This window comes from Larus michahellis, chromosome 3 (genome assembly GCF_964199755.1).
Source record: "Larus michahellis chromosome 3, bLarMic1.1, whole genome shotgun sequence".
NCBI lineage: Eukaryota > Metazoa > Chordata > Aves > Charadriiformes > Laridae > Larus > Larus michahellis.
In genome coordinates, this window is record NC_133898.1 from 98,500,049 (window position 1) to 98,523,508 (window position 23,460).

The 23,460-nt window shown below is 45.1% G+C and overlaps 1 protein-coding gene across 47 annotated transcripts in view; it reads right to left on the reverse strand.

Annotated features, from left to right (window-relative positions):
* The window catches only part of RIMS1 (regulating synaptic membrane exocytosis 1), a 342,439-nt gene extending 319,673 nt beyond the window's left edge, over positions 1–22,766 (reverse strand). For 46 of the 47 annotated variants that reach the window (XM_074581408.1, XM_074581382.1, XM_074581377.1 and 43 more), the window contains exon 1: positions 22,186–22,766. In XM_074581408.1, coding sequence (XP_074437509.1) covers positions 22,186–22,349 — 164 coding nt within the window. In that variant the 5' untranslated portion in view covers positions 22,350–22,766. The remainder of the gene's footprint in view (positions 1–22,185) is intronic. The other variant, XM_074581375.1, reaches the window with a different exon arrangement.
* Between the last annotated feature and the right edge of the window lie 694 nt (positions 22,767–23,460).

A 23,460-nucleotide genomic window follows, 5' to 3' on the forward strand; every position in this document is an offset into this window, starting at 1 on the left:
CTATCACCACACTATGCTTTAAAAGAAATAAATAAAATGAAATAAATTTCTAGCATTATCTAATGTTCCAGGTATTATATTTCTACTGAAATCTCTGCACTTACTAAGCCATCAACACAACAACATATACCCAATGCTTCATTTTCACTGCAGAATAAAACAAGAGGGAAAAGAAGAGTGTGAGTGGCATAAATCATATGGCGGAGGCCATAATGAAGGAGTAAAGGCAATGAGAACTCACCAGGTCCTGTAAAAGCCCATTACCAGAGTCACAAACTGGTATCTATCTCACCGCTGAAATATTTCACCTAAGAAACGCTTCTTCTATTCTTTCACGCATTTTTCTCTTCTGGATATTAATTTCTTTGGGCATTGCCAAATAGCCCCTTCCACACAGTTTGGGGGCTCATTACAGGAGCTCTGAGGAACACGTGTTTTTTAATCTTTAAAATGAGACAGTCGCAAGCTGTCATTTTTGCCAAAATACCATCAGTATAAAAATACACATATACACTCTCAGCAGAGTGGAACTTGATGTAAATTTGTTAATCAGCAGCATGCCCTTCTCCCCTTCAGGTTAAATAAGAAAATAAATGAAGAAAATCCCTTGGTTGGGGCAGAACATGCACATGGTGTATTATCCCTGGCTAAAAGGAAACAATTTTTGCAGGAGCCGCTTGTTAAACTACTGGAAGTATATTACTCATTAGGCCCTGTGGCCTCTTAAAACAGCCCCTAATTTTCCAGTAGCATCCTGTACTTCAGGGCACAGAAGACTGTCACTGCTGCACTTGGAAAGAAGATTATATTTTGCAGTTTGCACTTTATTATACACTAAACCAAGGTTTATGGTGTCTAATTAAGGGCCAGATAAGGTCTAGAAAGCAGTGAAACTTTTCGTTCTAATATAATTTGAATTCTACATTAGCAAGAATATGATTTAAATACAGCTTTACATTAAGTAGCAAGGCCCACAGAAAAAGAGAATTAAAAAAATCAGAAGATCCCTTTGAAGAACTATTTTAGTTTTCCTTCATAAGCAGACAAAAAAAGATTTTCATATTAAATGCCTCATGAAGAAGCGTGGCCTTGATTTCCAGCTTTCAATGAACTAAAACAATAGAGAAAATTAACAGAAGATGTAACTTGGATTTTTTAACTCTCTTCCGTTAAAGTTGGAGCCGCATTTAGTCTTAGTGTTATCTGCAGATCCTAGTCTGGCTTAAAAAAAAAAAAAAAGAAATTAGAATCAACTCTAAAATCAACTCTTTTCTGTATATTGATTACATTTGTTTATATAAAAGTCTGACGAAAAGGGTTTGTAATAACTCCAACATTTTTTTAATGTTTTTAAAATTAAATGATATCCAAAAAATGTAAAAACCATGTGCTCAGAGAGAGGATTTTGGAAGGGAGACTGAAATAAAGGACTCCTATATCAGAAGAACTATATACTATGTATCGCTAGCGTGGGCTGCGATGTGTTGTTAAACTCTATTTCAATGTTATTTGCTTATGTGCTTTAAGGTCCTCAATACATTTTCCTAGCTGCAGGGGTTTTTTATCTGCTTTTTTTTTTTTTTTCCCCACTGAGGTTAGCAGTACAGCTGTTTATTACAGAAGGGCCACCTTGACCAGCATGGAGAACAGCTTTTCTGATGTGGTTTTTCTGAAGGCAGAACCCCCAAAGGCAAATTCATGATCACTCAACCAGCACAAGAGGGATTTCCATTCAAAAAAATCAGCGGGTATTTCCACTTCTTCTAAACAACTGGGACTTGAGTGACAATATAAATGTGACTTAGAGGAAAATAAAATAATGTGGCGTACGGTACTAAGTGTGCATAATTATTTAAGTAACAAAAACTTACCTTTAGAGCAATACATAGTCTGAGCCTGCCTTGTTTAAACAATGAAAAGGCGGCCAAAGAGCAACACGTGGGTTAACAGCTCTGATATTAGGTCATTGTTTGCCTCCATCTTTTGTAATGAAATAAGACCAGGTGATGTCTGAACATGCTATTCACGCCCATCTTCTCGTGGAGCACATTTTTATGCAAATAGAGTTTTGTTAAACACGCTCCCTGTTCACGCGGTGAACAATGTTCCCTGTCATCAAACAGCAAAGCATGAAATTTCAACACACGAAGAAATGCCGGTCGTTAAGTGTTTCAAATCCATACGCGGCCACAAATAACTTCACAACGTGCAGGGAGCACACACATCACACCCACACAACTGGAGCTGTGCCTCTTTTTTAAAACAGCATTTGGACACATCACCCAGCTGCACAGACGACTTTGGACAGAAAAAGCAAGCGGAGCGATTCAAGGGTCTTCTCAGAAATGTTTTAGTAAATGACTAAGTTGTGCCTATGTAGAAGACGCGTTACCTAACTGAGTTAACGACACAAAGTGTCCAGGTTTAAAAACAGCAAACACGAACCTTTCTCACGAGCACAAATTGTTGAACTTGCTGTTGAACTACCATTGTAAAAGGGTAATTCCTTGTACTGTGTACCCTATACAAGAGATTCATATCTTCCTTTGCCAAAATGATTTGTATTCATATCTGACTCTTAGGAAATTATCACCTTGAACAAAGGATGAGGCTTCGCTACCCAGGAGGCAGCAGTCCTTATAGAAGAACCCCAAACACAAGTTCCAATTTTGGCACACTGGGTGAGGTCAGACCCAGCTGCAGACACCAATAAAGCCAGATCCTGTCCCAAACAGGCAGCATAACACTGCTTATTTGGATTTATTATTATTGCTTTGCCTTGCAGCACTGCGCCCTGAGACCTCCGCTGAGACCACGGATTCTTGGGAGCAAAGCCTGGAGACTATCCGAACACATAGGAAAGGAGAGTCACCGGGACAAGAAACTATCTGAAGAAAGAAGATGGACAACTGAAGGGAAGAGAAAAGCATTATCTCAATTTAATGCATGGAGACCTGAGGTGCAGGCAGATGCCAGCTTCTCCAGAGTGGCAGCACACAAAGGTTAATCGTATCCCAAGTCTCCATCCAATAATTTAACACCCTGACTGATTCTTTCTTAAAGTGAAATCAAGAAGTACAAATCTCAGAGTAACAGTAGGAGAAGAATGACAAATTTTCTGGATGACAATGACTGATAATTGCTCCTGACGCTTGTTACAGGCTACCAGAAGTCTTCCAGCTACAGTTACATTCAGCATCATGGCAGCGCAGTGCAACTTTGAAAAAAGTGAGATACACTGATTGTAATTTCTGGCAACCAAGCGGCTGAATTAGCAAATTTCCAGTTGCACAGTTCGCACTTCTGGCAAATCCCTACCCTCAAACTTCAACCAAAAGCACTGAAGATGTGGGAAATGAATCATTAAATTGTGAATTAAAGTGACCCCTCCAGAACTGCTGGATCCCAGCACATGGTCTGGGTATTGCCTATCAGCTGTGGTTAGACAGCTCAATATCAAGGGCTGGTAACTTCCAGGTATTTCCCATTTATGTAAAAGAAAGGGAAAAAATTATGTTTTCAGAAGAACAGTATCATTAATCACCCTGCTCTTGCAATGGATGACCAGTAAGATATGTGAGTATGTATCACAGCATCACTCCCATATTGTGACTTCTTGAAACTCCGAATTTCAAAATTAGCACACACACATTGGTAGAGACGCAAGATATCACTGATAAACGAAGTAGCTGATGTCAAAATTTTGTTTCTATCAGAGCGCTTATTTTGTAATTTGGGGGAAGAAATACAAAACTGTCAGTCCCAAGCTACAACATATCTCAGATTTGAAATACCCATCCTTAATACAGCCCCTAGGATATCCTAGCTCCCTCAACCTTCTTCCCCAGCAGACCTACTTAACTTGTGTGTCTCTGTCTCTCCTCCACCTTCTCTTTTTTTTTTTTTTTTTTGGCTATTGAATATCACATATTCAAGAGGGTTGATTTTTTTTGGGGGGGGTGGGGTGAGGGTGGACTGCTGCCTCTTTGTGTGCACGCTTGTGGTCAGCAGCAGTCTGTGAACAGTACCATTTACTTATGTAGCTGTGAAGACATGATTACCTGTATCACAGTTTGAGATTTCATTGTGCGCCCCTTATCAAACACACTGGGGCAGATGCCTGTTCCATATGAAAGCCCGCATCCTTCTATTCTTAAGGCCATCCAAAACAGCCAAAACTTGTTTAGTGCGAGACTGCCTGCCACAGTCACCCCTCCCAAATGTAGCACTGATACACTGCTTTGCGTCTTTCACATCCATCTTGTAGCTGCCAAGATACAGGATGACACTACTGCTTATCTGTTTCTCATCACAAGTTTGGAAAACTCCAAAGATCTCCAAACTTTCTCCAATATCTAGAAAAGAAAGAGCTAGACCAGCCCAGGAGAGTCAAGGTTTAGTTCTGTGTTAACCACGGTATTACTGCGTGACAATCTTTAATTGTGAAAATAAGGTTCATAGTGTAACCAAATGGGGTCTTCTACATTGAGAAAAAAGGGCAATGAAGAACTGGTAATGCTTCTCTTCCCCTTTCCAGCTGTTTCAGAGGATGTAGGATCAAGGCAGAGACTTCTATGACACCTCTATAGGATTTAAGATGCTGTTTCCTCTCTCCTTTCCCTTTCCATTGGGGAAAACGCAGAGTGGAAGAGTCAGATGTTGGTGGGATCAGTGCTAGATGCGGCCAAGCAGGCCCCTGATACCAAAGAGTGCGGGGAGTAAAATAAGACTATCTACTATCATGTTTGCTCACCCCAAAAGACACTATGCAGCTGATGAGGTTATGCACCTATGTGGCTTATCTTAAACACCAGAGCAAAGGATTCTAATGCTGTCTCGCACACCACTACATATAATATGCACATGCACCGCCACACACACACGTACCAAGGAGATCTCCACACGCTGCCTGGGGACTGAAGAGCTCTCCCTACCCACCAGACTGTGGTACTGGGGAAAAACTACAGAAAAGCACCAGGGAGATTTCCCAGCCAAGAGCGGCTGCTGATTCAGCAAAACAGGGACCTTTACATGTTCAGAGCACTTTCTGTATGGTTTGGATTAAGGTCGCTGCTGTACAGTGATCTCTTTGCCTCCGTTGTTCTCTTCTTCTTGCCTGCTCAGTCCTTCACCTGTACTTGCACCCTTGCCTCAGACTTCAACCTCTTTTACTCCTTCTTCTTTCTATTCAGCTGATTCCTTTTAGCTCCATTCTTCACCCACCCAAAAAGCAGAGGTGCCGCCTTTAATTAAAAACAAAAGCACACAAACACACACCATTCCCTCAGGCACCGTGCCTGCACAGATTAATACGTACACGCACACAACCTCCAATATGCCAGGCTGGAGATGACAAGGCTGGACAGACGCAGGGGACATGGCACCCTGCCTGTAAACCCCGAGACTAACACGACATTTAGTGCTGCCTTACAGCTGATCTCGTCGTGCTCTTTATACCTTGTCACCCTTTTTTTCTGCTTACTCTGTGAGGAAGGTAAACTCCCAGTGCGGGGCCTTTCCACAACCCTCTGTCATGCAGCTCCCGTGACAGCAGGGGCCCTTTCCTAACCAGAGGAAGCACGCTTCTTATAAGCAATAACATTAAAGCAAATTCCAAATATTCAAAACCGCAAAGAATCATAGAATCATAGAACGGTTCGGGCTGGAAGGGACCTTAAAGATCATACAGTTCCAACCCCCCTGCCATGGGCAGGGACACCTCCCACTAGACCAGGCTGCTCAAAGCCCCATCCAGCCTGGCCTTGAACACTTCCAGGGATGGGGCATCCACAGCCTCCCTGGGCAACCTGTTCCAGTGTCTCAGCACCCTCACAGTAAAGAATGTCTTCCTGGTATCTAATCTAAACCTACCCTCCTTCAGTTTGAAACCGTTACCCCATGTCCTATCGCTACACTCCCTGATAAAGAGTCCCTCCCCATCTCTCCTGTAGGCCCCCTTTAGGTACTGGAAGGCTGCTGTAAGGTCTCCCTGGAGCCCTCTCTTCTCCAGGCTGAACAACCCCAACTCTCTCAGCCTGTCCTCATAGCATAGGGGCTCCAGCCTTCTGATCATCTTTGTAGCCCTCCACTGCCGCCAAAGACCCCAAAGTTCCAAGACTGAGGTAACAGGGCAAATTGTATTGAAAAATAATAATGTGGATTACTACTATCAGGTTTAGGAACTCTTAAGGTGTGGCTGGGCTGGGTTTCCAAGTCCTCTGCTACAAACAAGGAGGAGACCTAAGCACCCTAGTTGTTAAACCAGACCAGATCTCTTACATGGATCTACCTTTCAATGAGAAGGTTCGGGACAGCCAAAGAGTAGTTAGGCGATGCTATAAAATGCTGATTTTCTCGGAACATTCAATTCAAACGCACCGAGGTGTCCAGTTCCTTCTTCAGTCAAGCTACCCTGTGTTTCCGGATGCTCTCGCTGCACCATCCAAGCCCGCCGGATCCAGGAAAGCAGCTCTGCCAAGCCCCAAGCATCTGATCCCAATGAGTCAGACCCCTCTCTTCACAGCCATGAGGCTGGCTCGCGCTCTGAGCGTTTCTGAGCCTTTGTATTTCCTTCTTGCCTTCTAATTTATTTATTTATTTTCACACTGAAAATAAACGTTCACCTCCTCCTGGTTTGTGTGCTTAACCATCTCCAGTTCAAACCCGAAGTGAAACAGACACATAAATACGCGAGTCCCAGGTCTGCTACCAAAGGATCCATCACTTTTCATTACCCAACTCTCAGTGTGCACAAGTGCTATTTTACGCTTGTTCTGCACTAGATGAACAGGCAGCTGCATCACTCACAGCCTACTTCCAGGCTCCCACCCCAGCTGATTCCAGCCTTCCCCTCACATCTCTCTCCTGTCATATATTCCTCCTCTGTCTGATCCCCACAGATCTGCCTGTACGCCCTCTGAGCCCAAATTTTTGTGCCTTGAGGGACGTGTGCTTTCTTACGGTTTCCCACTCACTCACTTTCCCCTTCCCCGCTGTCCCTCGCAAGGCCGCAGCCCGCACTCTCATCTTCTCCTCTCCTCTTTTTCCCTCTCCCATGGCAACTAAGCAACCATAGTTTTTCTAGTGAATAGCCTTGCTAGCACAATGCAAAACGCCGACCATTTTGCAGTCTCTTCTCATTAATCTGGTGGTTACCTCGTAAGAACATTTAAAACACCTGAGCTAGCACGAGATTCAGGATTAACACCATAAAATAAAATAAGGATTTTATCAAACAAAGTATCTCAGTTTCATTGATGGCTGTTTAATGATAATTCACATTCAAAAGGTATTGCTTCTCATGTGGAGGGAAATACGCCCTTACCTCAATAGCCATAATATTTGAGAAATGAGAGATCCCCAAAGGAAAGACAGTGATCTCGAAAATCCCACAGGAGGGATCTGGAGAAAGTGGCAGGCTGCTGCACAGGTCTGAAAACGCAATCAGACCCACCGACTGAGCTGAAGCTTTCGCCATTGCTCTCTGTGTCCAGCAATGGAACCTGGATGGTCCAGGGACTGCTTCCACTAGCCACCCATGATGTGCCTGAGGGAGCTCCGTGCCAGTCGGCTACAGCGACCACCACCGGCTCCCTCCACTCCCTGCTGCCCACCACTGCAAAACCTGGTTTAAAATAGCAACCAGCTTCCCACCCTTTCCTCCCCTTTCCTCTGGGAGGCAAGGAGGGGTACCACACGACATCTCAAATAGTAGCAGAGACGTGTTTACACAAGGAAATCCCCTCCTGGGAGACACAAGCGTGGCTTCTGTGCTGTCACCATACCTCCAGGGGTGGCGCAGGCAGACCCTGGGCCACCACTGGACAGTGCTTTCTGTCACTGAACACCCACCACAGTTCATCCTCGTAGCCACATTTTCTGAACGGAGCATGACATTTGCACTGAACAACACTGCAATTTCCTCACGGTTTGGCAGGAAGCTCACCTTAAACAGAAATGCAATTTAATATGTATAGAATGGCTCTTTAACTCAACTTGATTTGCCTAGGAGTTTATTTTATCAAGAGCATGATTGTAACACCTGGAATGAGGAAAAAGAAAAAACTGCACATGTTCCTAAAATATTACAGATTGAACTCTGATGTCCTGCATATATTGTATATAATCGGTAAGATATATATGTCATATACATGATTTAAACATCTGGAGGGTAAGTAAAGTTGAAAGCCTTAATGAAAAATATATTACGAGATAAAGATACACACACCATAAATTGGTTTAGAATACCACTGGGAAGCACCACAGTATTACCAGGCATAATTTGAACCGTCTTCTAGTGAACAGAGAGTAGTAGTACTTTTCAGTCTTAGAAAATACAACAAAAAAAGTTTTGGTAACTAATAAAAAACAGGAGGCTGACAGCCCTGGGGTGCAGCTCTCTGAAGGAGAAACAACTTGATATCAAATAAGAAGGGCACAACTTCACAGTATAAAAACCTGCAGACTGCTAGATTCAGACAGACTATGGTAACACAGCAAGAAAAAGCTTTCCCGTACTCTCAGTGGCCTCAACTTTAGCCTGGAGGAAAAACTATTTTTCCTTTTCCTTCAGGGAAAACACTTTTAATTTTCTTGTTCATTCGGTTCTTGGCCTCCGACAAGGGAGTCAAAAGGGTGGCAGTTGCCGAAGTCACTTATTGATTTTCTCGGTTAATTTATGAATGCCAGACATGCAAGGGCCTGTCTTCAAAATTTAACACCTGGTATTTTACACCATTAAGTAAATTGCCAGGAAGATTTGTTCCTTTCCACCTCTGCAACTTTCACATAACAAACGGGTGGTCCTCGCAGAAAGCTCATCAAACTCTGGCTTTCGTAGAAAGCTCTCAAATTTATGGCCCCTCCGCTAACGCTGTGCGTGGAAGTTCCCCATCCTGTCTACTTAAGAAGGCTGTTCTTCTGTGGTCTCTGTTGACCTCCATTTTATCGGTACATGGGAAGGAAAGTTCTGCTTTAAGCTGAATTACATGCAAGAGGAAGCAGAGGGAAAAGTGAAATGCACTATATGAGATCAACAGGACCGCCTTCAAGGGTAATCCCATGTGCAATACGTTGCAGTAATCCAACGGAAGGTGACAGAAACCATGAATCACCCTGACAAGGTCTTGATTTCAGAGAAATATGGCAAATGCTTAAATGCAGACAGAAAAAAGCGTACTTGACCATAAATTCCGCAAGGAGAGAGCTGAAAGCATTGCCAATCTGCCAACCCTGTAAAAAACAAAGAGGACATCCCCCCCCCCCCGCCCTCCAATAATAGGAAGCACCACTGTTGCTGCTGTTCTCCTCCAGATTCTTCCCTCGTATTGTTAACTTCATTAACTTTACTTTACCTCAAGGAAACCTCGGCTTTTTTACTTTTGATCCCATATAGGATAAATACCAGGAAAGAAAGAATCAGATCGTCTTGGCTGGATGAAAGAGAGAGCACTGTCTCATCTGCCATGTAACTAGAACTCCCCACCTCCTTTTCCGGGACTGTTTAAACCTGTTCAGATAGGGACAAGCTTAGAACTTGAAACATCCCCACCAGAAAAAGGTGAACAAACCTGTAAATTCACTGCTGATTCCCTGCACCGGTCAGTCCAGTCCAAACAATTCCTGGTGCAAGTTATTTTATGGTGAGTGCCATAATTGTTTGAAAGAGACTTTTTTTTAAGGGAGGGTGTTTTGCTTTAAGCTCATTATTTTTACGAGAAAAAAAAAAAACGCAAAATAAATTATGAAGAGATTTTGCTTATAAATGTGAGGGCTTTTAAATTTAAAAACTGCAATCAATATCAAATCATCTAAAAACAGAAAATACAAGAATCATAATATGCTAGTGCGATTCTATATTCTTAGAATAGATTTCTCATTAAAAAATCAATAACTAATTTTCCTCTGAAATATAAGAAAAATGTACTGTGCATTTAATCTCAAAGGAATTTACACACTTTTTACACACACACTATCACAATCCATTAATATAACTCTGCAATCTCCACCTCTGAGTGAATACCGTTCCTTTCTATGAGTATATTAAAAAAAGCTTTTTGGAGAAAAAAAAGGAAAACAAAATACACCATGAAGACTGCAGGAAATTAGGGATACACACAACACAAAGTAATTAAAAAAAATACAGATACACTTTTGAACAGTGATAAATGGCTTTTTTTTCTTTTTTTTCCAGGAATGTATGTAGCTATGTCTTGGTTTCACTCTTCTGAGATTTACTTTCTACGTAAAGCTTGGGGAGTAACGAACAGTTAGTGAATGCATTTGAGGAAAATATGCTTCTTTCTGCAAAATGCAAGACTTACAAGGACCTATTCCACCTAAACAGACTCAACAACACTTAGGTCTTACTCCAGTTAACAGAGGTGCTTCCAGTGACACTTGTTCAAAGGCACGGATTCACGGAAATTAATCAAACTCAGCACAGGCACAGGACCGCAGCAATACAACGTTCTGCTGGTGCGCAACACCAACTTATTCAACTGTGTCACCTGTCCCCATGATACGACTGCAGGCAAAATTGTTCCCAATTTTCAGCTCATGATCAAATTTCACCAATGCACTCCGCGTATTTCAAGCGATGCTCAGCAACATAATGTTGCAATTAAAGTCCATAAAACAACTTGTACATATTTCTGTACATACTTTTGGTTCCATATTCTTAGGCACAAGCACACGTACATATACAAAAATCTCTTCTAATTTTCATCTATAAGGTGCAAACCCATCACCCTGATACTCTGCAGGTGGCATCCAGGGCCAAAATCAATAGACTTAAACTAGGATGATCTAGAGTTCTCATAAATTCTGTCCTTTCTTCTCAACTGCCTAGCCTCATGCACCGTGCACTCCATCAACCAGCTGCCTTCCTGTTCTACATCCACAGATAAAACACATAGCCGGCAGAACATTAAACTGTACAGCTAAAGTTTGTCATGCAATGTCAAAATTTTTGCAATAAATAACAGTACCAAGGAGACTTATCACCTAAAGTAACTGAAATACTCGTAGATTCTTCATGTCCTTTTACCGCTCAAGCCTTCACGTTATGTTTTTATCTACGTTTGCGCAACTTCATTTAATCAGTACAGAATTTAGCCGCCTGATGTCAAATGTCAAAATGATTCTAAAGTTAATACTGCAAATATGCAAAAGTGCAACGAGTTTATTTTGAAATAACTTCATATAAAAGGCTAATTAGAAACCTAGAGAATAATGAACATAACTGAAACATGACTGCTTTCTTAGTACATGCAAGCGCTAAAGAAATTGTGTAAAGAAAAGATACTAGAAACTTCAGACAGCCACTATGTCTGGTTTTGCATAGGTCTTGATGCTTTTTCCAAGACCAATGGAATCGTCAAAAGAAAACAGTTATACTAACAAATCATGGCTCAAAACACAACTAATCATATCCAATCATCCAGTTCCAAAATGGCCTTTTGTTACATAAACTGCTTCATTGTCATTTCTCTCCAAAGTCCTATTACTAATCATTTGATCTGTAGAATACTTCCACATGATTAATATATACTGATGCAAATAGCCCATAGTTAAATCTTTGGATTGTTTGTAAAGTACAGGACTGTAGGTTTGCTATATATCTGGAATGAGAATGATGTATCAATATCAATATTACAAAATCCTAGTTTATTGATGATTCTAAAGCCTTCACAGTATATTCAAAGACTTTAGAATTAATATATATTTCACAAAAAAGCTAGACGAAATCTTCACGAGCAGTGACTACAAAATTTGTAATGCTTGCTAGGCTTGTAGGCCAAACTAAGTTTGTAAAAATATGTAGTATCTTTTATTAGACCTGCTAGTATGAGATGTAGACAGACTTTAGCCTACGTAATTTCTTTGTTTGATCAATTCAAAGTATGCAGTATTGTTAACCAAGAGAAACACTTGAGAAGACACTTCACACGTAGGTCATTCAAGCATGTGAAGACTTCCATTAGCAATTCTCAGAACAAACAGAGCGCTCTCTTTCTTGCTAGAAGAGTAGTAGACTTTTTCTTTGCAATATAATAGTACTCACACTAAAACAGCATGGTTGGGCTGTGCTGTATTCATGAGCAATGTCCTAATAAATTTCACATAATGCAGTTTAAAAAAATAACTCTCAATTAAGGACCTTAGAGTAAATAACTGTATTTTGATGCAAGCCACCATTCTAACGAAATCTGGTGCTCATCTAAAGCCCGAAATACAGAGAAAATTATTCTTTGGTTACACCCCAGATTCTCAGAATTTGAAACAGTTAGTTTGCTAGATCCACCACTGTCGTCATTAAAAAGAGTAGCTCTGTCTGCTAGGTTCACCCCTGATCAAAAAGTAACTCCCAGGGCAGATCTTCAGTGATTCCAAGAGGGCTTAATATAGGAAAGACCGACTGAAAAATTAGGAGATTTCAAACACTACCGGATTTTATTACAGATATCTGAAAAAAAAAAAAGCATGCACAGACAGACACACCCCCCTACCTTCAACAGTACTAACAATGCTTATCATAAGCAAAGTGCACAAAGTCCTGATGCTGAAACTAAGACACGCCTGATGAGAACAAACTCAGAAATGCATGCCAAAATAGATATTCTAAATTCAATCTAGAACTGTCTGGAAACAGCTATTCATCATGCTGTGTCTCTTCATGCCTCTGAAGTAGCAAGAGTATGAATGGTTTCGTGTGTGTCATTATTCTGAAAATTGCAAGTAGCTTTTCTTGCCTCTGTAACAGTGCCAGAAAATATATTTGGAATATGGCTTTCTTGTTTAAAACTCTCTCTGGACATAAGTATCTCATACGCAATCAAATTTTGAGGATGATTACTTCAGTTATAAGTACAAAGAATTACAATGCCATCCTATCGCATTGTGCAAATTGTCTTACCTAAGTAACTATTAAAGCAAACTGATAGTGGTACTTTTTTCTGCTGTTTTATTGTGAAAACCAAAAATAACTCTGACTAACATTTACTGCCTAGATTCCAAAACTGGGCAACACCATAAACATTGCATAATATTTTACCATATCTGTAAAGTATAAAAGAAGGGATAAAACAATGATAACTCTTGATAGATGCAGAGATCTGATAAGATATCTGCATCCTTACGGATCCTTATGGGTCTGACTGGGGTAAATCACACAGCCCTCATCAGGTGCAAATCATTCCAGTAATTGTAAATTATATGCATGTATTTCCAAAAAGCAGAATGAAGCCACTCTGTGTTTGTAACCGATCGCATAAGATTTTCTTATATGTTTTATCACCACTGGGAATTAGAGTCAAACTGTAGACACTCAAGTCTTTTCCCCCAAAACGTAATTGCATGCCAGCATCTATTAATTAAAACTGGTAGGCCCAGGGGAGAAGACAAATGCAGCGGGCACCAGTGGGTAGAGTGAAGGAGAAGGTAAAACTGGATAGAAGTTATAACTGGCTCTAATTATTGGCAACCAAAAATAAAATTTCAATTTTGTCATTTTCCACTTTCAATAACGCCTGCGTCCCAAACAAGCCTGAATGCAAGGGCAGCAGAATTTTTAAATCGCCTTTTCTTAAGGTTTTAAGTTCAAGTCTTAAAATGCTTAGTAACTGCCTGAGGGAGGAAGCACGCTACATCTTTGTTAGTTGCTTTTCTGTATCCAAGGATGCAAAAAATTCTTCACATGAGTCTTCAGAAATAAAGGGCACTGACAAGACGGAGAATTTCAAAGCTCTCTTAATGTTGTTCTCTCTCTGCTATTTTCCAGAAAAACAAACAACGGGAGGGTACCCTCCCCCTCTAGAGAAGAGGTCTCTTCTGCATTAATTCCTTTTAAGATCTGGGTTTATAACAACCCTGTACTTTGAGAAGTTCCTGCCCAGAGATCATGTTCTTTCACCCACTCTTTGTCTTCGCCCTTCTGCAGGGCACAGATAATGCCCATGAATTTGTAGACTCACAGACTTCTGAGACAGAAAGTATTAGTGCAATGTCAGACAAAGCCGGGCATGAAGCTTTGGATACACTCCTTGTATCAAGTGGAGAATCATGTGGGAGGACGCAGGCACAGAAATAATGGCCTGTGCATTTCAGTAACACCGCTGAGACTGGGGCCAGAAAAGAGCTCTGGGCAAAAGTCCGCACTTTTGTGCAGAGACCTTCTGAAATTTCACCGTATACAGATCTGAAGTCCATGTCTAGAACATGGTAGGGATGCCGATTACAGCCTGTCATTCCCTATCACCTCCTGCTCTTCTACAGCTTTTGAGGAAATTCCTATGAATCTGCTACTGTCTGCTGACAGTCTCCTGCTCCTGCCTTGGCAGTGAGATGGCCCCCTGTAAAACAGTCGATGACGGTCTCGTAATTGCCTTACCACGTGACTGTGTGCAGTTGCAAATACATTTTGACTGTATATAGTAGACTCTCTGGACTACTCAGCCCTCCTTCCGCTTAAAAATCATTACAAATTCTCTGAAATTCCCTGAAAGTAATGAAAACCCTCCTTGCAATTCTGAGGTCACCACAGTTGTCTCCTTTGATCAGGACACCTTCCTGGCCACACCTGCCTCGCAGAGTGGTGAAAATTTCAAGCCTCAAATGCTGTTAAATTCTTTCTGATGTGGCCAAAGGGCAGCAATAGTTTCTGCACTGTTCAGTTCTCTCTCTCCCTCTCTGAGTGAGGGCCTTGGGCTGTAAAGAGAAAGGGGCTGGAAGCAGCGACCACAAGCAATCCTCCCCCTGAATGATTCAGACTGATCTCCGAACACGTTAGACGCTGGTCTCCCTCTTGAGCTTTAAAACATTCAACAAAGGGACACAAGTCCTGCATGAGGAGAAGAATAATCCCACGCACCAGTACATGCTAGGGGTCAACCAGCTGGAAAGAAGCTCTGCAGAGAAGCAATTGAGGTTTCCTGGTCAACACTAAGTTGAGCATGAGCCAGCAATGTGCCCTTGCAGCAAAGAAGGCCAGCACCATCCTGGGCTGGATTGGAAAAGCATTGCCAGCAGATCGAGAGAGGTGACATTTCCTCTCTGCCTCAGGACTGGTGAAGCCACATCTGGATGCTAAGTCTAGTTCTGGGTTCTTCGGTATAAGAAAGATACGGACACACTGGAGCGAGTGCAGCAATGAGCCACAAAGGAACGCGAGCATGTCACATAAGGAAAGGCTGAGAGAGCGGGGACCTGAACAGTCCCCACAGCCTGGAGAAGAGAAGGCTCGGGGGGATCTTAACAATATGTATAGATCCCCAGTGGGAAGGAGTAAAAAAGACAGAGCCAAACTCTTCTCAGTGGTGCCCAGTGACAGGACCAGAGGCAACGGACACAAACTGAAACACAGGAGGTAACACCTGAACATCAGGAAACACTATTTACTATGAGGGTGGCTCAACACTGGAAAAGGTTGTCCAGAGCGTCTCTATCCTTGGAGATATTCAAAAGCCATCTGCACACAGTCCTGGGTTATTGGCTCTAAGTGGCCCTGCTCTGCGTGGGCAGTTAAACTAGACAATCTTGAGTCCTGCCCACAACCACAACCTGAACCACAACCTTTATGTAATTCTGTGAAAATGCAGTCCTCCAGCAGTAAAATCGTTTCACCATGGATTTGTACACTAAAGCGTCAGGATCAGAGCTGGCACTGCCAGGCAGAGGCACAAGGCGGTATGTGAACAGTCTGTCTGGGTGATTCGAGGGGCTTAAACCACCCATGCACACAGTAAGCAACCTGCGCTCTGCACCCTGCTCCATCACAGAGCCTGAAACATGGTGGTTCCAAACCCCTTTAAGTACAAAGGAAGAAATAAAGGCTTTCAAGCAGCAGAGGTGAGGGCACGCTCCATTCCTCCTGCTCCACTGCACAGAAAGTGAGATTCATGGGACCATGGAGAGAATAAGCAAGAGTCTGACTCAGAGGAGGGCGTCCTGGTATTGTTTGTCTATATTATCCTTTAATTCCTTGGTGCCAAACACACAACCAGTTCCCAGTACTCTCAATTCCACCTTTGTCTTCTCAGTGGCTTTAAAGATAGGCTTTCGATCCTTTATCCTAAAGACAGGATAAAGACAGACTACCTCGTGATGACCCCTTCACTGTTCCTTTTATTTCTGCAAAGTAGTCAAGTTTCAACAGAGGAATGAAGAACAATCCTACCTCTCTCTTCCCTACTGTTTACGTTAGCATTCAGGCTAAGATGGTCTTGGAACCCTACGTCCTTATTTTGCCCATAAATACTATACAAAATAAGGGTGGCAGCAGCTGCCACTGTGTTTTGAGCAGTATTCAACGTTTTCTGACAATGTTAGGTGTGGTCCGAGTGTTACAAAAGGAGGGGGAAACAAACTGTCTCCAGGAAACTGGTTAAGAGCACATGTCTCCTGGCCAATCTGATAATCTTCAGAGCTACACAGCTAGCAGTTCAGGCTGGAAGCTTACAGATGCACAGAGGAAACTATATAAGGGTTATCTTGCGATGTCTGAAACAGAGATCCTCACTAAATGCAAGCAACTTCAGGATTTGGCAGCCCTGAAAAGTGAGCAGCTCCAATATCCCTCTTAATTCTGGAGACCTGACTTCTACTAAAATCAAGTTTGTGCACCACACTAGATGGACAAAATTGGGTGTTAGGATCAACTTCTCCCTAATTATTAACTGCCGCTCCCATGGCAAATCTTGAAATAACTCTCTTAAGATGTGGGAAGGTTTTCAGCAGCTGCTAGACTCTCTACAGAAACTACTCAATTAGAGTTACAAAACTACAATGAACGTCCTATGTCTCTGAGTTAAGTTTCCTACTATTGTCACTACCTTGGAAAAAACCCTCTTTCACAGTCTTGATAAATCCGATCAGAAAGCTAGTAAGAGCTTTTGTCCCCACTTAAATTTGCTCCAGAAAATGACTGTTGTGGTAACTAGGAACCGTCATCTAATTTCTGGCCAAAATTTGACTAAGGTTGATTTATAGCTGTTCCCCAATTTGATAAGCTACTGGTCCACCAGGGGTGGAGAAAAGTACTTTGCCTGTCCCAGTGTATGGTCCTGTTGGGCTGTGAGAGGCCACTGCAGAACAGAACTGGAGCTCCACTAGCTGTGTTCACAGCTGCCGTGGTTTGCACTTAGTACTTAACTAACCCAATGAGATAAGGCACACAATTGCACATAAACAAACTTCAGCTTAAGTACGTACATATTTATAGTTCTGTGATTTGACTATGGTTGAAGTTTGCTCTACATTAACTGGGGTCATTTCACTTCAAGGCACCTTACACTGACAAACAATGTAGGTGATTCAGGCTAGCTAGTGTTTGAGTGTACACTTAAGACTTTTAAACTATTTTTCCTTTAAAATGGGGAGAGGATGTCCCTCCATTTTTGCAAATTATGCTTTGTTTTTCTCTTCAGCTTCAATGAAAAATTTCCTTCTCACACTTCCTCACAATTTGTTAGCTACATCAGAGTCACCTGTAGGGCAACATCTGGACTTCAGGATAGACATACCAGCCACTCAACAGGAACCTCTTCCCTTTCCGCTACAGGAGTATCTACCATGTAAAACAGGAAAAAATGCCTCCAATTTGAGTTAGTCTGCAGAGGAGGTCATGGCATGTTCCACCACTGTCCTACGCAAACATTTATTCATACAGGAGCAGCAGAAGCTTGGGTCTGTAAGGCCAAGCTCCAATTAACAGAGCTGCTAGAGACTACAGTCTTCAGAGACACCCGCAAAATCTGGCACAGTCAGTGGGAAACAGGGAAACCAGAGTGGATCAGAGTTGAGTGTACCATGGTAAAGCCTCACCTACTCAACAGACTGTTCTCCATGCTGCTGTCAAAGGTGTGGCTGGCAGGAAGGTGAAGCTCTCCCAACCAGAGTGGAACAAAAAGGCAAAGCTCTGAAGCCCCAAGGCAAGATCATTCAGCTGGGAGGGAGGAGAACCTGCTTCCTACCTCTCTGTATTTTAAACTTCTCTGACTTTTTAAAAAAAGGCTGCATTAACAGCCCTGGGTAACCAGAAGCACATAGCATGAGAGCAAGACAGCTCTTCTGCAAGGAGAGCTCTTCTTACGGGGCTTGACATCGAGTTAGGCTCCTGGCCCATAAACTTGTCATTCTTTCTATGGGAAGCCAAATTGTTTCCACTAAGTTAAAATGTATTAGCGTCAGGTCTTTCAGAGGACTTAAGTATACTACTGCATAGTTTGTGACTCCCCAGCAGGCTTAGGTATAAGACAGACAGCAGCAATTCAGCAGCCAAGGCACTCACGTGCTCTGGTCCTACATGCCCTGGACACACAGGGACAGCCAGCTTCTCAGAGGCACCACTAGGGAAAGATTTCATGGACTGCACCCAAGGTGCCTCAGTTTCTACTTAGTGCCAGGTAAGCATCGAAGTGCTTATGTGGATTTGAGTCTTCAGTGCCATACACCAGACCGGGAGCGCACTTCACTGGAGGAAGGCACGGATATGCTCTCGGGCGTACCTAGTGACACTGCCCCTATTACAGTGGGAACGCAAAACCCATCTTTGGATGTAAAGGCAATTTTAAGGCCACTGGCTAAGGTTAAAGTGCTCCTCATGCCAAGGTGCACCTGTTCATAAAAAAAAAAGCAAAAAGAGGAACCTTCACAAAAGCCCCAGCTCCTCAACACATTGCTCTAAGGTGTTCAACAGGTCACAGGAGAGCAGAATGGTCCCCTTCCACAAACACCACACAGAGCAGCTTGCAACCTGGTATCGGAAGGGTGAGGGGAGGATGAGGTCTCTGCCACTGACCAGGTATACCTAGAAAAAGAAAGTCACGCTGGCCAGGAGAAGTTGCATGCCTTTACCCTAAGGCTGTGCCAAGCTCCGTTAGCCCCAGACTGCTGAAGGAAAATCAGCAGGCCTATGAACTGGCAGATACGGCAAATTCCCGGAAATAGAGCAGGTGGTTTCAAACCGAAGCACGCATTTCTGCCTTTCTCCAGAGCAAGCAGCGGAAGCATTCAGTTGTCCATCGTCCTGCTCCCTGTAACAGCTCCCTGCTCCCGGCTGGCGCGCTGCGGTTCACGCCGGTGTCAGCAGGAACCGGCAGAGAGGTGTCAGGAGAAGGCTCTCCGCTCAGAGTCAGGAACGGGCTCAGGAAGACCGAGAGGTACAGACCCGGAGGAGAGAGACACAGCCTCTTTACTGATGACGCTAATCTCTTTCATTTCTCCTGAAATCCTTACAGTCTGCTCACAGGAACACCGCAAATTCCCTTGGACCCGCAACTTTGTGATCATCACGTGAAGCACACAGTAGTTTAACTGATAATTCTCCCTACAGTTTTCTGCCATGAGGAGTGCTGGAAAGGCAAATTACAAGTGCTGTTTCAGAAACTTTTGTTGCTATCAGGACATCCAAAGCAGGAGAGAAACACTGCACCCTTTTTTAGCCCTTGTGATTCACAAGACAGCCTGCATCCGGCCTCTGATGGGCCCAGGATCGCAGGTAGCCCAGTTTGCAACAGAGATCAGCTTCACTTCCAGGGGACACTGCAGATTTGCATGTGGGTGTTACAGACGGAAACATTTCTCCGCCAGGTGGTTTTAAACAAAAACTGGTGGCTGTTTTGCCAAGACATTTGGATAATCAGAAAAACTTTTACTGAAGATAACAGGAAGGGATGGTGACAATATATGACTTTCATAATATAGCTGTGTCATCTAGACAGCACCATTGTATATCTGTAACAAACCTCTACAAAATTATGGAGGTAATTCTTGTCTCAAAATCCAATCTTATAAGAGTTCCTCTCTGGAAAGATGTGTCTAACTCCTGTCCCCAAAAAGGAAGTAAGTGCTCAGCGTATAGAAAAGGCGAATAATCTCAGAAAATCTAGTGGCTCTCCGTAAGAGTCGAATCATAATCCATATGAAAACTATTTGCTGCGACCTAATTTTTGAAAACCAATGCTATAGCTAAAGTGAGTATATAGGTTTGTAAGTTTCCCAATGTATTTTCTAATAATATCTGTCTCTTTATTTCAAGAAAAAAATCTATTTAAAATCACAATTTCTCAGACCAATGGAGAGCCTAGGCTGTTATTCTCATGATTTCAAAGAACTGTTGTAAGGAAATAAACTTTTAACTCCGGGTATCACAAACCTCTGAAGATAATATAAAGTAATTTCAAGTTGAATTCACAAAGCACAATTTTTGACCTCTTCTAAAACTTGTATTTAAAGTGTCCTAAATTCATTTAGTAAAACTGCTGAAGATTCCCGTAATCTCACACAAAAGTGTCAGTCCAGAATTCAGAAATGCCAATGCAAAAGAAGAGCAGAAGAAAAAAAATGGGGGGAAAAAAAAAGGAGGAAAATTTATCCTCTACTCCATGTTAACAAGAATAGAGCTGAGAAATTACCATCTCTACCAACAAAAGTTCATTCTTGCAGTGACTCTAAGATTTATAGTATTGCTCTACAGCATCATCACAGAACCAGTTATCTTCTTCACGCAATAAAAGCTAAATATTTATAGGGAAGTAACTGTGCTGGATGACAAGGAATGGGAGAAGGATAAATGTAGTTTAGAGCCTTTGAGCTACTCCTTTATTTAATTTTCTTCTGACAAATAGAAACTGAGGAGGGATCTTTCACTTAGGCTTCCCTACATTGACTAACACGATGCATTTTCACAGAACATTTCTCGTTGCAGCCACCCCACCTCCACAACCAGCCACACCCCAAGCGTAATGAACAGCAAACTGAACTCTTCCTCCTGGACCGAGATCCAAACACCACGCTCCCGGCCGGCTCCTCGGCAATAAGCAACCCCAGCAGCTGGGCGTCAGTACCCGGTGGCTGCAATCACCTCTAGTAGCCCCCTGTAAAAATTCAGAGCCATGATGGGAAGGGACAGAGACAGCAATATACCGGAACGCTGTCCCAGCTCCAGCATGCCAAAGTCGAGAGCCTCGCGGGGGTTTGGTCTCTCCATCGGTCAGAGAAAACCACGGGGAAGAGCGGGCACACGCATCGCTCAACATGGGTATTTCCGTTGCTGCCAAAAGAAACACCCAGATCACGTAACACCTTCCGAGCATCCCTTCCAAGCACAGGTGTGTGCAACCAGAGGACAGTGAGGTAAGGATACAGCAGGGAGGGTCTGGGTAACGTCAGAGGCTTGCACGTATTCCAGTCACCTCTCCTACCGTTTTCCCCCCAGAGCGAACAGGCCTGACGGGTAGGCAGAAGAGGAGAAACCCTGATTCTCCTCCACAGGCCACAGCTTCAATCTGTTTATTCTCATCACTCGCAGCAGGCAATTTGGTAACGTTCCGTTTGAAGCCTCCTATCGATGGAGGAGGCTAGAAAACGTGGTCACATGCGCTCTTTAGCAAGGATGTGGAGGGCGGGGAGACGGGACGAGCGAAAAAAGGTTCAAAAGAGGCTGTAGGGACCTGGTTGCCAAACATGGCACCTGCCCACACCCCGCTTTCCCCCGCACCGCCGCCAGCGGGGTAAACCCGCTCCCGCTCCCCCTCCGTCCCGCGGCCGCGCACGCACGCACGCCTCCCCTCCGTAACGAGCGGTGCCGCTAATTGCCTTTCTCCCCTCATTACGAACGCCCCGCCGTCCCCGCTCCCAGCTGCCTCACAGCCCGCTGCCCTCCCGGGAGGAGGCGGCGGCCGCGCCCGGGGAAGGCGGAGCGGGGGGACACAGGGCGGCGGTCGGGGGCAGCCGCCCCGGCCCGGCGGCGGGCGGCAGCGGAGGCCGAGCCAGGCGGGGGCAGCACGGCCGCGGCGGAGGCTCCCGCACGCAGGGAAACCCCACCCAGCCGCCCCTCCCGGCAGAGGCGGGGTTTTGGGGACCCCAAAGGAATCCCACCTCGCCCCTCACCCCCAAGCCGGGGGTTTCCGCCCGCCCCTCCGCTCCCTCGGGGCGGGGAGGGCCGCCGTCCCGCTCCGTGCCGGGCTTCCCCCCGCCAGCAGCCCCGGCAGGTCTGCCTAGGAAGGAGGGAGAGGAGGAAGTTATGGGTCGGGAGCGGGGCTTCGCGGCGCCGGCCCCGCTGAGGGGTCCCTGCGGGGCGGCCCCGGACACCGGCCGGGCTCCCGCCGTGGCAGCGCCCGCTGCCGCCCGCCGGCGATGGGCGCATGAATGAGTGCCGGAATGAATGAATGACTGGCGTCTGCTTACTTGAGCATGGCCTCTTCTTTCTCTTCCTCTTCTTTCTGCCGGTCCATCACTGCCATGATAATGTTCCTCTCCTCCTCTGTCAGGTGGCTCAGGTCGGGCAGCTCCTGCATCGGGGGGGGCACCGTGGGCGGGCGAGGGCCGCGGGGCCCCACCGAAGAAGACATTTTCTTGCCGCCGCTCCCTTACACCTTTCTACCTTCGCACGGCAAACCCGGCCAGCCTCTCCTCCGCCCCCCTTCACAGTGTAGTCCTCCGAGCGGCAGCGGCAGCCGGCAGCTCTCTGGCAGCAGCGGAGGAGGAGGCGGAGACCCAGCCTTTCATGGTTGCTTGCATCCACCCCGGCCCGGCTGCTGCTGCCGCCGCCGCCGCTTGGCTCCCTTTGTCTCCGCGGCTTCAGGGAGCTGGGGGGCTGCCGTGCCGCCGCCCGCAGCCCATCCTCCCGGCGGTGGGCGTGCGGTGGCGCGGAGGGCTCCCGATCGCCGCTGGCGGGGCTGCGAACCGAGGGGGCGGGGGGGGGGGGGGGCGGTGCCGCCGCCGAGATGCTCCGCTGCTGCGAGCCCGGCGCTGGGAGGAGGGAGGGGGGAGTTCGGTGCCGGTGAGGCGGAGTCCGAGGCTGCCGTCTGGCCCCGGGCGGGGGGCAGCGGCTGGGGGGCCGGGCTGCGGGCGGGCCTCAGTCGCCAGGGGAGCCCCGGGGGTGCCGCCGCTCCCCGTGCTCGCCCCTGGGGCTCCAGCTGCTGCTGCAGCCCCCTTTGCCTTCACCACTCGACCCTCCCTTCCTTGGGGTCCCGATGCCCCGGCGCTTTCTTCATATGCTCCTTACGCCCAGTCCGTGGCCCCCAGGCCACGGTCCCCCCACGCTTCCCATGGGGGTGGCGAGTGCGCTTAACTCATCTATCGTCACACCCGTTTTTTCCACTGGTGTGACCCACCAAAACCAGCCACGAAACACGCCACGGTGCCGGCCGTTCAGCTGAAGGGGTAGCGCACAAGGAAATAAAGCGTCACTTCCAGACCAGAGGTAGCATCCCTGGCAATTTCTCACCTACCAGCTCTGAGCAACTTGATTTTCGGGGAGCTGGTAAGCGAACGCAACAGCCATTCTCTACAGGAAATGGTCTGCATGTAATCCACTGGCCAGAAACTCACGCCTATGGCTCTGAAAGGTCCATTGCTCAGACGTGTGCCTGCCAGTGAGTGAAATTTTTCAGGCTATTTAGAAATGCAAAGCTGAAATATAGAGAAAACTGCACTTTCAAATAAAATGTGAACTTCCAC